Genomic DNA, 15097 nt, shown 5'->3' on the forward strand with positions numbered 1-15097 from the left:
GTAGTTTAGATGTTCTGGTCCAAACTGACAAAACCATCCACAAGGGGGAGCTGAAAGTGTGAAGATCAATCAATATTAACATTTAAACTCAAAGTGATTCTTAGCACACTGGCAACCATAATTCATAGATTTTCAAAAAGACATGGACCAGAATTCTCCCCTACCCGGCGGCGTTTACGATGGGGTCAACACTTAGTTCAGGATCAGAGAATCTCGCCCAATACGATGGAGTCAACATTTAGCCTCAGGATCAGAGAACCCTACCCTATATTCTTTCTCAGGTAGAGCGACCAAAACAGTATGCAATTCTCCAGGTGTGGTTTCACCAAGACCCTTTGTAACTGCAGCAAAATGTCTCTCTCTGAATTCCGATCCTCTTGCAATGAAGGCCAACATACCATTTGCCTTCTTAATTGTTTGCTGCACCTTTCTCTCCACTTTCATCAACTGGTGCACAAGGACACACAGATCCCTTTGTACATCCACACAACCCAATATATCACCATTTAAATAATACTCTTCCTTACTGTTTTTCATACCGAAGTGTATTCCTTCACATTTAGCCATGTTGATCTGCTTCTGACATGTGTTTGTCCACTCGTTCAACTTGTCTAAATCACCTTGAAGCCTCCTTCTCACAACTTCCATTTCAGCCCAGTTTAGTGTCATCAGCAAACTTGGAAATGTTACATCTGTTTCCCTCATTCTGGTCATTTACATATCATGACCAGGTGAGGATCAAGCACTGATCCTTGTGGTTCCCGACCCGTCACTGCTTGACACTCGGAAAAAGGTCCACTTAATCCCACTCTTTGTATCTTACCTGTCAACCAATTCTCAATCCATGCCAATTAAGTATCCCCTGTCCTATGTGCTTTAACTTTACCCAGTAACTGCTTATAAAAGAGATCATATCAAAAGCCTTCTGAAAGTCCAAATATACCATGGGGCAGGATTCTAAGTGCCGACGACGGAGTAAAACCGTGAGTGTTGTACTCCGGCGTAGGCGCCCGTTCCGGGACCCTATTCTGCGGCCCACAGGGGGCTAGAATGGCGCTGGAGCGGCCGATCCTGGCCTGAACCCGGTGCCGTGGCGTCCGCGAATGCGCAGTTGGGCCGGCACCAACTAGCGCATGCGTAGTGGCCTTCTTCCCGCGGCGGCCCCAACGCCAAATGGCGCAGGGCTACAGGAACCAGCACAGAGGAAAGGAGGCCCCCAGCCAGAGAGGCCGGCTTGCTGATTGGTGGGCTCCGATCGCGGGCCAGGCCACTATGGAGCCCCCCCTCCCCCACAGGCCACCCCCAGACCCTTCAACGCTGAGGATCCGCTGGCTCAGAGGATGTTAGAATGGCGCCGGTGGGACTTGGCCTTTTGTGGACGGCCGCTCGGCCCAACCGGGCCGGAGAATCGGCGCATACCCCGACTGGCGCCGTGCCGACCACGCCGGCACCAATGGCGCCAATACGCCCGGCATCACGGCGGCGTGTTGCAATTCACGCGGCACCGCGCCGATTCTCTGACCCGGTGGGGGGTCGGACGATTCCGCTCCACATCCATGGTTCTCCCCGATCTATTCTACTCGTTACATCCTCAAAAAACTCCAGTACATTTGTTAAGCATGATTTGCCTTTCCTAAACCCATGCTGGCTCTGTCCAAACTCGTTAATGCTTTCTAAATTTCCATTTTCATATCTTTTATAATAGACCCTGGCATCCTTCCCACTACGTGACCGGGATTCTCCCCTACCCAGCGGGGCGGGAGGTCCCGGTGGGATGGAGTGGCGTGAACCACTCCGGCATCAGGCCGCCCCAATGGTGCGGATTTCTCCAAACCTTTAGGGGCCAAGCCCGAACCTTGAAGGGCTAGGCCCACGCCGGAGTGGTTGGCGCCCCGCCGGCCGACAGAAAGGCATTTGGCTCCACGCCAGCTGGGGCCAAAGGGACTTTGCCGGCCGGAGGAAGTCCGTGCATACACCGGAGCGTCAGCAGCTGCTGATGTCATCCCCACGCATGCACAGGGGAGGGAGTCACTTCCGTGTCCACCATTCTGAAGGCTATGATGAACGTGGAAGGAAAAGAGTGCCCCCATGGCACAGGCCCGCCCGCCGATCGGTAGGCCCCGATCACGGGCCATGCCACCGTGGGTGCACCCCCCGGGGCCAAATCGGCCCACACCCCCCGCAGGACCCCGGAGCCCACTCATGCCGCCTGGTCCCGCCGGTAAGGTAGGTGGTTTGATTCCCGCCGGTAGGACCGACATGACAGCAGCGGGACTTCGGCCCATCGCGGGCCGGAGAATCGCCGGGGGGGGGGGAGTGGGGGGCGCCAACAGGCGTGGCGCGATTCCCGCCCCCACCAAATCTCTGGTGCTGGAGACTTCGGGAGATGACGGGGGCGGGATTCACGACGGCCCCCTGCGATTCTCTGACCTGGCGGGCGGTCGGAGAATCCCGCCCCTGATGTCAGGCTAACTGGTCTGTAATTCTCCCCTTTTTCCTACATTACAACAAGAACTGCACTTTAAAAGTGTTTCATTGGCTATAAAGCACTTTAGAACGTCTGAAGTTGCTATATAAATGCAATTCTTTCTTTTTTTGATAATCATAGATTTCACCAGTATTCAAACCTGATGCTGCACTAAAGCAGCACAGAAGTATCTCATTTGGGTTAATTTAAATAAAATGGGAACATTAAGAGAAAAATAAACTCCTGTGCAGGTTTACTTTAAAAATGCTGAATCTTCAGAAACACCGATAGACAAAGGACAGTTGCTGATATTTGTTGTCTTCAACCCTTAGGAACGTCCTGCTGGAGTTAGTGATTGGCGTAAGAATGTGGAGGCAATGTCTGGAATGGAAGGCAGAAAGAAAATGTTTGATGCTGCTAAAACTGGTTCTGGCCAGTAAGTATGGGGAGAACACCAATCTATCTTTCTCCAATACATAAAGCCAGTATCCTGGGTATCACAAACAGACATTTGCTCAGTCAGCTAATTGTTCAAGATGCTTCCCCCAATATTTAAGAAGTAAAAGCCTAAAAATTCTCAGCAAAATATTGCAACAGTACAATAATAGCCCTCTTTATTGTGAAGCCCACTGCATGAATGGGAATTCACAGTTACTCCAAGAAAGTGTGCGAATAGTGATTTTTTTTTAGTGGAATAGATTGTGTGAGAGAAGTGAGGATCACGTGCTGTGCACTATTTCAGCTAAAATTGCAAGAACTTCTGTTTTATTTTTCTCTTTATTGTCTTTCTTTTCAAAACAAAATGTTGGTAAAGCTGAGAAACGTGGCGATATGCTACATTATTAAAATGGGAGTTAATTGCCTTTGAAGAAATGCAGCTTATAGTTAAGAATCTACGTTATCATTTGAAGCCACCCTAAAGTCGGAATTTCCCGGCCGTTCACATGGGGGGAACCTCCGATCCTGACGATGGCACACACCTGCGTGGGTTTACCGGAGGTGAAGGGTGCATTCAGCGGGAAATCCCGATGACAATAGTGGACCAAAGATCCCGCTTCAGCCAGTGGCGTGCTGCCTCTGCCACTGCAAATACGGCGGGTTACATGGAAAATCCCACCCTGAGGCTGGAATTTTTCATCTTAATGCTGGTAGGATCTTTCAGTCTTGCTGATGTGAACGGAGATTTCAATAGCTTGTTGACCCAGTCGCGGGAGGGCTGGATAATTCCAGCCGAGATTTCTACAATCTAGGGCACAATTTAACCACCACGTTGTGCCCGGGGTGGCTATTGCTAACAAGGAATTGGTCTTGTTAGTTGTGAGAGCACCTCACAGCTCTCAAGTGGTTTTGCCTGGGTACACGTGCCATGTATCAGATGAAGATTATTACATCGCATTTCAATCAAACTTCGAAGCCTGAACAGTTTACCTGACCTCCAGAAGCGTCAGCACTACAGAGACAGCAGCCAACAATTGAACACTCAAGAGCTGGGCTTTATCTGGGGATATCTTCGTGACCAAAGGATAAGTGCGCGGAACAGGTGAGGGGACCTGAGTACGGTCTCCCTCGTGTTCGCAGCAGGGTTCTGCAGTCTAGGGGCTCCTTATGGTCGAGGGTGAGTATACATAGCCCATCAGGCCGAGGCGGAACCCGGAGGGGGATGCCAGCGATGGCCCAACGTGTACACATGTTGTTTGCCTTTTGAGGAGATGATGGACAGCACTCATGCCATGTCCTCGTGCAGCTGACAACGCACTCGCATCTATTATCTGAGTGGTCTGAATTGGGGGAACTTGATCTTGGACCACTGTGCCCGGAGACTGGGGGGTGCGGAGGGCAACAGTGGGTGGAGGTGCAGGGAGGACCGCTGTGAAGATTGACATGGCAGAGGCTGCCCATGTATCAGGTGTAACATGTTTTAATAGTGAACATTGGACACTTCCATTTCCCCGAGCTAGGGAACACAGTGAAACCATCCCCCCAGTGTCCACTCAGTTATCCTCACTCTTCTTGATCTTATGTGATCTAGTGCTACATCTATGTGTGTCCCCAGGATGCATATCAGTGGGAGACACCCTGCTGCTTTTCGTGCCTTATGATGCCCCGGCGGATGTTCTCTGCAGGACCTGGAGCCGGAGGACCCCAGCTGTCTTACCGGCGTTGTCATAATATACACCAGTATATCATGGTGCAGACACATACTGATGGACATACACTGGGACCAATCAACATGCACAAACACCGCAGCCAATCACCAGTTAGAATACACACACTATAAAGGCAGAGGGCACCACGGTTCCTGCTCATTCTGGGTGCTGCCTCTCAGTAGAACAAGAACTCATCAAGTCTCGCACAGACTCACACCACGTGTGAGAGATTCAACTGGTTCGGACAGGCTTAGGTCTCTAGTTTAAACTAGCATTGTTTAAACCCGCAGTTCTCGTATGTCGATTAGTTAATAGTTAGTTAATAAAATAGAGTTGAACCTTCCTCAGTGTTGGTGGTATATGTTCACCTCGCAAGCCTACACTATCCAACACTTCAGGCGTCACAAGCATCACCGTGTCATCCTGTTCTGCCCGCTGCCCTTGGGATGCTTCGGTGTCAGGAAAGGGGGATACAGAAGAACTGGAGACCACCGTTCTCTTCTTGCAAGCAGTCCCCAGATTAGTCTCCAGCATTTCCTCCTCTCTGACGGTGCCCGCAGGGCCCTAGGGGTCTTCATGTGATGGAGGGGCAGCTGGGGTGAGCTCCAGAGGCCTCTGAGTCTTCAGACTCTGCCAGTCCTGGCGTCTTCCCGTTATCTGCACCATGGTGTCGCCACCCTCGGCGGTATTCCTCAAAGACTGGGCCGCACTCTGCAGAGCCTTGCAATGTCCACTTGCGTCTGGAACATGTCCCTCAGCAACTCAGGCATTATGTTGAGGTCCTTGCCCATGATCGTCATAGACTGAGCTATGCCTTTGACACCACCACTCAAGATGCTGACATTGTGCTACAGGCTTTCGACTACAATCGCCACCCGAGCAGTGTTAGCCTCAGTGCCATACAGTGTAGGCATCATCTCCTGCACCCATAGCCTTCGGGACTCCTCGATTCGGCTGTGCACTCGCTGGAATTTCACTGACATCCCCTCCTGAATCTCACGGCCGTGTCCTCCTATCTGCATGAGCTCTGGGAAAACCTTATCCAGAGGTTTGGCATCTGACTGGGACTGAGCAGAGTCCTGGGATCGAGCTGACATCCGACTGCTGACTCCCTTGGATGTTCTTGCCTGCACCTGATGTGCATCAGCAACTGTGTGGTGAAAATCAAATGGCAAGACAGTCAGTAATGGCAGATCGCTTGAAGGGGCTTATTTTTGGCACTAAGTGCTATTAAGTACGGGCCTTGATCTGGTCAACACAATCATCGAGAAATACCCTGTCAATCGCCTCCAAAATGACATTTAGAAATGTTTCCAATAAATTGCGCCCCTGATGTCTCCACGCATTAGAAATCGGTACTCAGGGTGTAACACATGTGTAAAGCATACCAATTTAGTAATGGGTTGTCCTATTCATCCCACTATTTGCCTGTCCCCAATTTATAGGCAGCTGAAGGATCTTATGTAAAATGAATTACCGATGAGCTGAGCAAATGTTAGACCTGATCCATTCAGGATTCTCTAGGAGCCCATGTTACATTCTGGTGCTTGGCCAGACGGAATTAGTGCACTGGAGAACATCTAGTTTGTGACTCGTTGAATGTTTATTGTTAAATATTAATGTGGGTCAGATAACAATAAGAAAATTATCAAAATCTACTAACTACTATATTACTATTATTAAATGATCTTAGAGCTACTACAAATGTGACTATCCACTACGACAACTATCTCCAGTGTCCCTGAGGTGAAAGTGTCACATGGTTGTTTTTTACTGCCACCTGTTGGTCGGAGGTCTTATCTACTAATATTTACATGATTGCTTATGCATGTCATCATGCTATATCCTTTCAATGGAGACAGGAAAAGCTAGACGTGCTCCTACCTCCTCCAACATAGTAATCACATCCTACAATTCTGCTCCCCATTATTGCAACTTCAGCATGTGAAGACAGCACAAAATGTATTTTTCCTGTGCGACAAGCTGTCTGCAGAAATCCAAAAACCAACATTTTATAATTCTCAGGCTCAAGGTTAGGATATGTGCTGCTTCTACAGCAACAAATCTGTGGCCAAAAATGGGCTTGCACTGAAAACCATTCTAATTGTTAAATGCTTTGACATTTGATCACCAGAAATTGTACAGTAAGCTTTTCTTTCTCTTACACATGTAACTTCCAGATGATTTTGCATCAAGCAGTTCAAGAGGCTCCTACCTTCTCCAGCTTTATATGCTTGCATTTCTCTGCATTTGAAGAAGTCTGGAATTGCTTAAAGAAAACATGATGTGCACAGGAGAGAAGATACTGAGGAATATTATTTTTAAGACAAACAAGTTGACCTAAAAAGACTGCTCTCGTTTTCTGCATTTGGTGTAAATTAAGATAAGATTCAACTAAATTCACAGCCCCTGGAGAATGATATAAATAACAGATTCTTCTTTTAAGTTCATTGTTTTATACAGCCCGCTGGTGCTTAGTGAAAGAGCAATAAATTTTAAAATACTTGGTGGTTGGTGTTTTTGTAGCAACATTTAATGCAAAGCTGTCTATGGGTTGAAATGAGATTCTCAGGCTTGAAATGGTGCTTTATCAGCTCGAGCTGCCATCAAAACTGAGCACATACATGTTTCCTGCAAAATGCCCAGGTAAGCAATCATGTGCAGACTCAATGGGCAAAATGGTCTCCTTCTGCACTGTAAATTCTATGATGATTCTATGAACTGTTTTGGCTTGGCTCATAGAAACATAGAATACAGAAGCAGGAGGAGGCCATTGGGCTCTTCAAGCCTGCTCCGCCATTCATTATGATCATGGTTAATCATCAAGTTCACTACCCTGATCCTGCCTTGCCCCCCATATCCCTTGAACCCTTTAGCCCCAAGAGCTATATCTAATTCCTTCTTGAAATTACACAACATTTTGGCCTCAACCACTTTCTGTGGTAACAAATTCAACAGATTCACCACTCTCTGGGTGAAGAAATTTCTCCTCACCTCAGGCCTAAAAGTTTTACCCCTTATCCTCAGACTATTCTCATTCTTGGCCGAGGTCCTCCATGGAAACATACAACAATTTATAGCGCCAAAGGAGGTCACTTGGTCCATGGTCTCTATGTCAGCCTAATTCACATTCCAGCTCTTGATCTGTAAATTGTGACACCTAAAGTGTATATCCAAGTGTTTTCTAAATGTGTTGATGATTCTATTCCTTTCACTATTATGATCCCAGACCAGACCCTAGGACACTGGATAGAAACCCCAATATTTTACCTTTAGTTTTGTAACACTGTGAGGAAAGGAAACCTTGCTCCAGGAGTGATTTCACACAAAATAGGGATATGGGATATTAAAACAAACTTTATTGCTAATACAGCATTAAAATATATATTTTTTTAAATGAAAAAAAAGTCCAGTGAAAAGTCAATTTAGCGTGGCCAATCCACCTATCCAGCACATTTTTGGGTTGTGGGGGTGAGATCCACGCAGACACGAGGAGAATATGCAAACTCCACACGGCCAGTGACCCGGAGCCGGGATCAAACCCAGCTAACCACTGCACCACCATGTCACCCTGTATTAAAATACCTTTAACATCCCACAGGAAAAAAGCTTACAATTATCTGTTAAACAATGCTAATCAATACAGTGGCACAATAACTCTTAACTGCTATCTATATTTCCGCTCAAACAACAAAACCACCTCAGTTTCCAATCCACTTTTAAATACAGTTAGCACACAGGAATAATTGCTGTATAGAGATGCCTTGAATACTCCACTTTGAGAAAGAGAGGTCTTTTGACTGCTTGAAAGAAAAAAGACCTTGCCACCCTCATATTGATTCTGTATACACCTTTCGCTGCCTCAGGAAGGCAGACAGCATTATCAGAGACCCCTCCCATCCAGGCATTGCCTTCTTCCAGACCCTTCCATCAGGCAGAAGGTACAGAAGTCTGAAGACCAGCACATCTAGATATCGGAACAGCTTCTTCCCCACAGCTACTAGACTCCTCAACGATTCCCCCTCGGACTGATCTGTTCCCTATACGAACACTATTCACGATGCCCTCTGCTACTCTTGCTCATATATTTGCTTTGTTTGCTCCCTTGTTCTGCACTGTAACCAATCATTGTCTGTCGGTGTACCATTTGTCAATGTTCTCTGTTGATTATTCTCTTTGTTTACTTTGTACGTACGGTATACGTTTTCTCGGCCGTAGGAAAATACTTTTCACTGTACTTCGGTATATGTGACAATAAATCAAATCAAATCAAAATCTATCACCCTGTCAAAATAACACAGAATTTCTGATTTTCAGAAAACTTTTCAGTTCACCTTCCAGCCAAAAAACTAAAATCTCTGCCTGTTGAATCCTGGTAGCCTAGCTCCTCCCATTAACTACCTCATTTCACTAAGCTGAACCACAATGTCTCCAATTATCTGTTCCGTAGGGAACCCCCTTAAACTAAAATAAAAGTCCATTTGCCCAAACATTTACAATGCTTTAATTGCTCCTCTGGCTCCAAAAAGCCTTGCCGTCTTGCAAACCAGGGTTTTTAAAACATTATTGCAGCATTAATACACACACTAACCCAGGCTTTGAACTTACTGCACCTAATGCATATAGCACAATATTGTGTGTACAAAATGTCTCCTCGACTTCCCTTTCATCATTCTAAATTTAAGTGTATGCCCCTGGTTCGTAACTTCTCTGCTGATCCAATATCAACCCCACAATAGTTTAATAATAATAATAAAATAATCGCTTATTGTCACAAGTAGGCTTCAATGAAGTTACTGTGAAAAGCCCCTAGTTTCTGAAGATAAGATGTTATTCATTTAGGGCTGAGATTAAGAGAAATTTCTTCACTCAAATAACTGTCAATCTTTTGAATTTTCTACTTTGGAGAGATTTGGGTGCTCCATCATTTAATCTATTTAAAGGCTGAGATATTTGATTTCGCAAGGAATGAGCAACTGATGGGAAACTGGGGTTGAGGCAGAATATCAGCCAGAATCAGCCTGAATGACAGAGCAGGTGTGATAGGTCATGGTCTATTCCCCTCCTATTTCTTATATTCAGGTCAATCATTCACTCCTGCCTGTTTCTTACCAACAGAGATTTTGGGCACGATTTAATGGAAATGAGACAGAGTCCCTTGTCGAGAGCATTTAGCTGGGTGTTTACCGGCACTTGCAGCGCCGAGAACAACGTTGCTATCAAAAGGGACTCTGCTCCACTCGCCAGTGCAGGAAGAGATTGGGGTGCCATTTTTATAACCCCACCACGGCCTCCGAACCACCCCCGCCCCCCCCAACCAATGCCCCAACTCAGCTACAACGGGATCCTTGAGTCTCTCGCACCCCACTTCATAAGTTAGGGCACTCCCAGGCCCGATCCCAGGTGTGGGTAAAATGCCTCCTGGGCACATTGACACTGCCAGCCTCACAGTGCCACCAGGGCACCCTGGCAGTGCCAGGATGGCACTGCGAGAGTGCCACACTGGCAGTGCTATGGTGCCCAGGTGGCATCAGGGGTGCCAGGGTACCACCCTGCCCAGAGCCCGAGCACCTGCGGGCCCCCGATTGCCTAGGAAACCCCCCCCCCAAGTGCCGAAAAGCCTGATCCCCATTTGTCGAGGTCAGTGCTAGCCGGAACCTGCTTGGGGTCTCCAAGGCACGAGGATTAGATCCTGCACCTTGGGTAACTCTGACGATGCATACTAAAGCGATGCTTACTGCAACACTTTAATGTGCAAGTTTGCCTGATCTGGATTCCCCCCCCCCCCCCCACAATGCGACATCTTGCAAGATCCCATTTGGTCTCATGAGACATGACATGTCGGGTAAATCTCACAAGACACCTCTGACATGATTTACCGGCCGTGCCTCGCCTGACACGGACGCAACACGGCCACTACATTACGACATCTGTGTGAAGAAATTTCCTCATACCATCTCCCCCCCTCCCACTCTCACTCTCAATGATGCAGTCATCCCAAGCAACTAGACAAATTCAAATTAGTTCGCTAATTTATATTTGACATCTATGGAGCCCAGATTTCTTGCCAAAGTCCTTTGTGGAGGCCTGTACAATGCAACCGTTTCTGCATACGAGCTATTACTGTATATCAATTCCAATTCTCAGTTGAACCTTTGTCTCTGCACCCAGACCCATTATTTATCTTGAAAGGAGTGATACGAGGACCTATGTGCCATCAGTCTCCCACTGAAGTTACGAAGATGGACAGTAAAATGCCATGAATTTGAGGGCCATTCACAGAATCCCTACAGTGCAAGAGGAGAAGGTTATGTGGTCCATTGAGTCTGTACTGACCCTCTGAAAGAGCACTCTATATAGGCCCAGGCTCGCACCCTATTCCAGTAACCCCACCTAACCTTTGGACACCAAGGGGCAATTTAGTAAGGCCAACCCACCTAACCTGCACATCGTTGGACTGTGGGAGGAAACTCGAGCACCTGGAGGAAATCCACGCAGACACGTTACTTTAAACATAGATGGGACAACCTGTGAATTTTCTGATTTCCATCTTAATTCATACCTTAATTTCTTTCCCTGAGTGTTTTCATGCATATCCTATCAATAATTGGTTTATTTTTCCAGTGATTCAATTCCTAAAATTTATTCTGCACAATATTACCACGCAATTGTTTTCTATTAAATGCTTTTGTTGAAATGGCAGGTAGAGTAATATGATACGTAGACAAAGTTTACAAACCACACACCAGTTAAACCAGTTTTAACTCTGTTAAATTGCTGCTGGCAGTGTAATTTGCACATAGTCTATGGAAAAGGGTTGGAGCAGTCTTCTGCTGCCTTTCCACATTCCCAGTGCTTTCTGCATAGAATATTATTTCAAACCGGCGCACGCAAATCCACCTTGATAAATGAAAACTTTCTCCGTGCCCCATTGTAAAAGATAACAATATTGAAGCGCTTTAATTGTCAGAAATATTCATATCTGGTTAGGAGGCTCTGCACTGAATTCGGTATCCACTGCAGGTTTGTGCTTTGTAAAACCCTACTCCTTGTCAATTCTTGTAAAACTTGAAGCATATTTAAAAAACTTCAATCGTGCTTTCCCGTCACGTTCCACAAGATTCTGCTTAAAAATTGATTCAAAATTCTGGTGATATGCATTCAAAGTTGTTTGGTTGATGTCCAGTGCTGAGAAGAGACTGACAAGACAAGCGAGAGTGACTGAAGGGCTAAAGAAATCATATTAAAAGAAATACATATGTCGCTTTCTTCAATAGCAACCAGTAAAAGCATTCCGCAAGGTTCAATTTTAGTTACAACAATGTTTTTCTGCTGCCGTTCTGATCACTAATGTTCAAGCACCACTTTTCTTTTCAGCAAGAGGTAAAATAGGATTAATTTCCCTGCTGGTTTATTCGAGGTCCTGATTGTCCCGCAGCCTGACTTCCGATTCTCTCTTCATCAATAATGGCAGCATTTCAAAGCACACCAAGCGACTAAACACTTAAATCTGACAAACATAGACATTATAGAATCCCTACAGTACAGAAGGAGGTTATTTGGCCCATTGAATCTGCACTGACTTTCTGAAAGAGCACCCTACCTAGGCCCACACCCCTAGGTCCTATCCCTGTAACCCCACCTAACTTTTTGGACACTAAGGGACAATCTAGCACCGCCAATCCACCTAACTTTGGACTGTGGGAGGAAACCGAAGCACCCAGAGGAAGCCCACGCAGACATGGGGAGGAAGTGCAAACTCCACACAATCAGTTACCCAAGGCTGAAATTGAACCCAGGATCAGCGGCGTGCAGAGGTCTGGTGATGCCCGGGGCAAATCTTGATTATATGCCCCCAAAGACTCAAGTATAAGGCCTAATATACTGAGAAATATTATGAGAAAGGAAAACATTTTGAATATATAAACACAGATGAAACATGAAATAAACGCTTTAAACATAGAACAGTACAGCACAGAACAGGCCCTTCGGCCCTCAATGTTGTGCTGAGCCATGATCACCCTACTCAAACCCACGTATCCACCCTATACCCGTAACCCAACAACCCCCCCCTTAACCTTACTTTTATTAGGACACTACGGGCAATTTAGCATGGCCAATCCACCTAACCCGCACATCTTTGGACTGTGGGAGGAAACCGGAGCACCCGGAGGAAACCCACGCACACAGGGGGAGGACGTGCAGACTCCACACAGACAGTGACCCAGCCGGGAATCGAACCTGGGACCCTGGAGCTGTGAAGCATTTATGCTAACCACCATGCTACCCTGATTTATTCGATTTTAATATTAATCAATCAAATTTATTAAGTTCTTTTCCCCAAATGATACCTCCTGTCACAAAACACCTGAACTACTTCATTTTTTACATCAGCTGTGAGAAATTCTTTTTCAATGCTTATTAAAGCCAGGTTGGTCAGTCGCTCCTATGACATAGAAGACCTCAGATATGTTTTTATTAATTTCAGTTTTGAAAATGACCTTTCACAGCTTGCGACTGAAAATGCAATTGTAAGCAGTAATCTGTATGAAACACACAGCGTCGGAAAGACATCCCTCCCATACTGCAGTAAAGACTCCAGAGCATCTTTAGGATCAGGGGGAACTCTAGTCCCTCCAGCTCGAAGGAGCATCACAAAATCAATAATTTCGTCATATAACTGAATTGCAACCACATCATTGTCATAATAATTTGCAAAGTCTGAACATTCCTTTTTTAATTTCTCTCTTTCTTGTTCATCTCCACTGATAATTTTGTGCAATTTATATCATAGACTTGCAAATTAGTGGTATCTGTATTCAAATATTAGCATGTTAAGGAATAAATGTCTCCTATTCCGAGATTAAATGCCATAGCAGTCCTCTGATCATCCAGGCTTCACTCTTACTACATCCCACGTAAATATTTCATTAAATATCACCAAAAAACCTATAAAAAACGTAGTTGCACCCGTTCTAGAGCTATTCACTGACCTCTTTATCTTTGCCATCTCTAAGGTATAGGACGGCTGCCTGAGGTTAAATTGCGCTGTAAGTTAGTCAATTTCCCCTTAGCGCTGGAATTCTAGGGATATTGTTCTCTTCTTCAGTCATTTTGCTTTGCAACACGGTAGCATAGTGGTTAGCATCAATGCTTCACAGCTCCAGGGTCCCAGGTTTGGTTCCCAGCTGGGTCACTGTCTGTGCGGAGTCTGCACGTCCTCCTCGTGTGTGCGTGGGTTTCCTCCGGGTGCTCCGGTTTCCTCCCACAGTCCAAAGATGTGCGGGTTAGGTGGATTGGCCATACTAAATTGCCCGTAGTGTCCTAAAAAGTAAGGTTAAGGGGGAGTTGTTGGGTTACGGGTATAGGGTGGATACGTGAGTTTGAGTAGGGTGATCATTGCTCGGCACAACATCGAGGGCCGAAGGGCCTGCTCTGTGCTGTACTGTTCTAAATCTAAATCAATGGGTGAGATGTTATGTCTCAAAAGTTGCGCCTCCCTCCTCTGCAACCCCCATGGAGAAGGATATGAGCAGAACGTCATGGAAATACTGTTATGACCCTTGTGGAAACAACTACAAACAACCCAACTAAGACCAATATACAAGACTTCACTTTTATATTAGCAATCACACCAAAATCAACGTAAATTAAACATGAATTAACAGGAAAATTGCAATAATATGACCGATAAATTACACATAGCAGATACAAAGACATATCTCACACATTTCGGTCAGCTCATTCAGCACGTATCGCTTTCATTTCAGCCACAATATCCTTCAAAACGTTGAACTTCTTCAAATCAAATTCCATCTTCATTTCTCTAAAGCTTTAGCACCAAGTCTCATCAAACTACTTCACCCAATTTCCACAAATATAATTTTCACAGTCAACACATTTCCAGATCCCTTCTTCTTCACAAAACCCTGGTCATGTGGGGCCTGTTTGTGCACTATGCCAGTGCATAAAGGGTCCCCAAATCCAGATATAAAAGCTCTGTTCAAGATCCGAGCTCCAGCAGCTTGCAGTCAAATCTCTGAGAATCTCCCCTGCACCCTGCTGACCCTGGGCTTTAAGTATAAAGGGTAAGAGGGCAAAAGTTAAGAGGCCATGATGAATTTTTATAAAATACTGGTTCTGTCCCAAATGGGTGCCCCTGGCCCAAATGTCAAATTCTGGGCACGACAGTTTAAAAGTTGACAGCTACAGAGAGGGTGCAGAGAAGAGTTTTAAAATAGATCAAATAAATAAAATAAATAAATGAATAAATAAAACTCACCCATGGTGGCAATTACGTCCATTCTGGAAAATTCGCGCCCTTTCTGCTCCCTCTCCAGCCTCTGCAGTGCGCAGGCGCGCTCGGGCCGACCGCGGTGCGCAGGCGCGCTCGGGCCGACCGCGGTGCGCAGGCGCGCTCGGGCCGACCGCGGACCGCGGTGCGCAGGCGCGCTCGGGCCGACCGCGGTGCGCAGGCGCGCTC

At 46.1% G+C, this 15097-nt stretch overlaps 1 protein-coding gene across 4 annotated transcripts in view; it reads left to right on the plus strand.

Annotated features, from left to right (window-relative positions):
* Positions 1–7122, plus strand: part of LOC119978620 (troponin I, slow skeletal muscle-like) — a 40643-nt gene extending 33521 nt beyond the window's left edge. For all 4 annotated transcript variants that reach the window (XM_038820399.1, XM_038820400.1, XM_038820402.1 and 1 more), the window contains 2 exons: positions 2800–2903; positions 6795–7122. In XM_038820399.1, the coding sequence (XP_038676327.1) occupies positions 2800–2903; positions 6795–6798 (108 nt within the window). In that variant the 3' untranslated portion in view covers positions 6799–7122. The remainder of the gene's footprint in view (positions 1–2799; positions 2904–6794) is intronic.
* The last annotated feature ends 7975 nt before the right edge of the window (positions 7123–15097 follow it).

Source organism: Scyliorhinus canicula, chromosome 15, assembly GCF_902713615.1.
Source record: "Scyliorhinus canicula chromosome 15, sScyCan1.1, whole genome shotgun sequence".
In the NCBI taxonomy this organism is placed as follows: domain Eukaryota; kingdom Metazoa; phylum Chordata; class Chondrichthyes; order Carcharhiniformes; family Scyliorhinidae; genus Scyliorhinus; species Scyliorhinus canicula.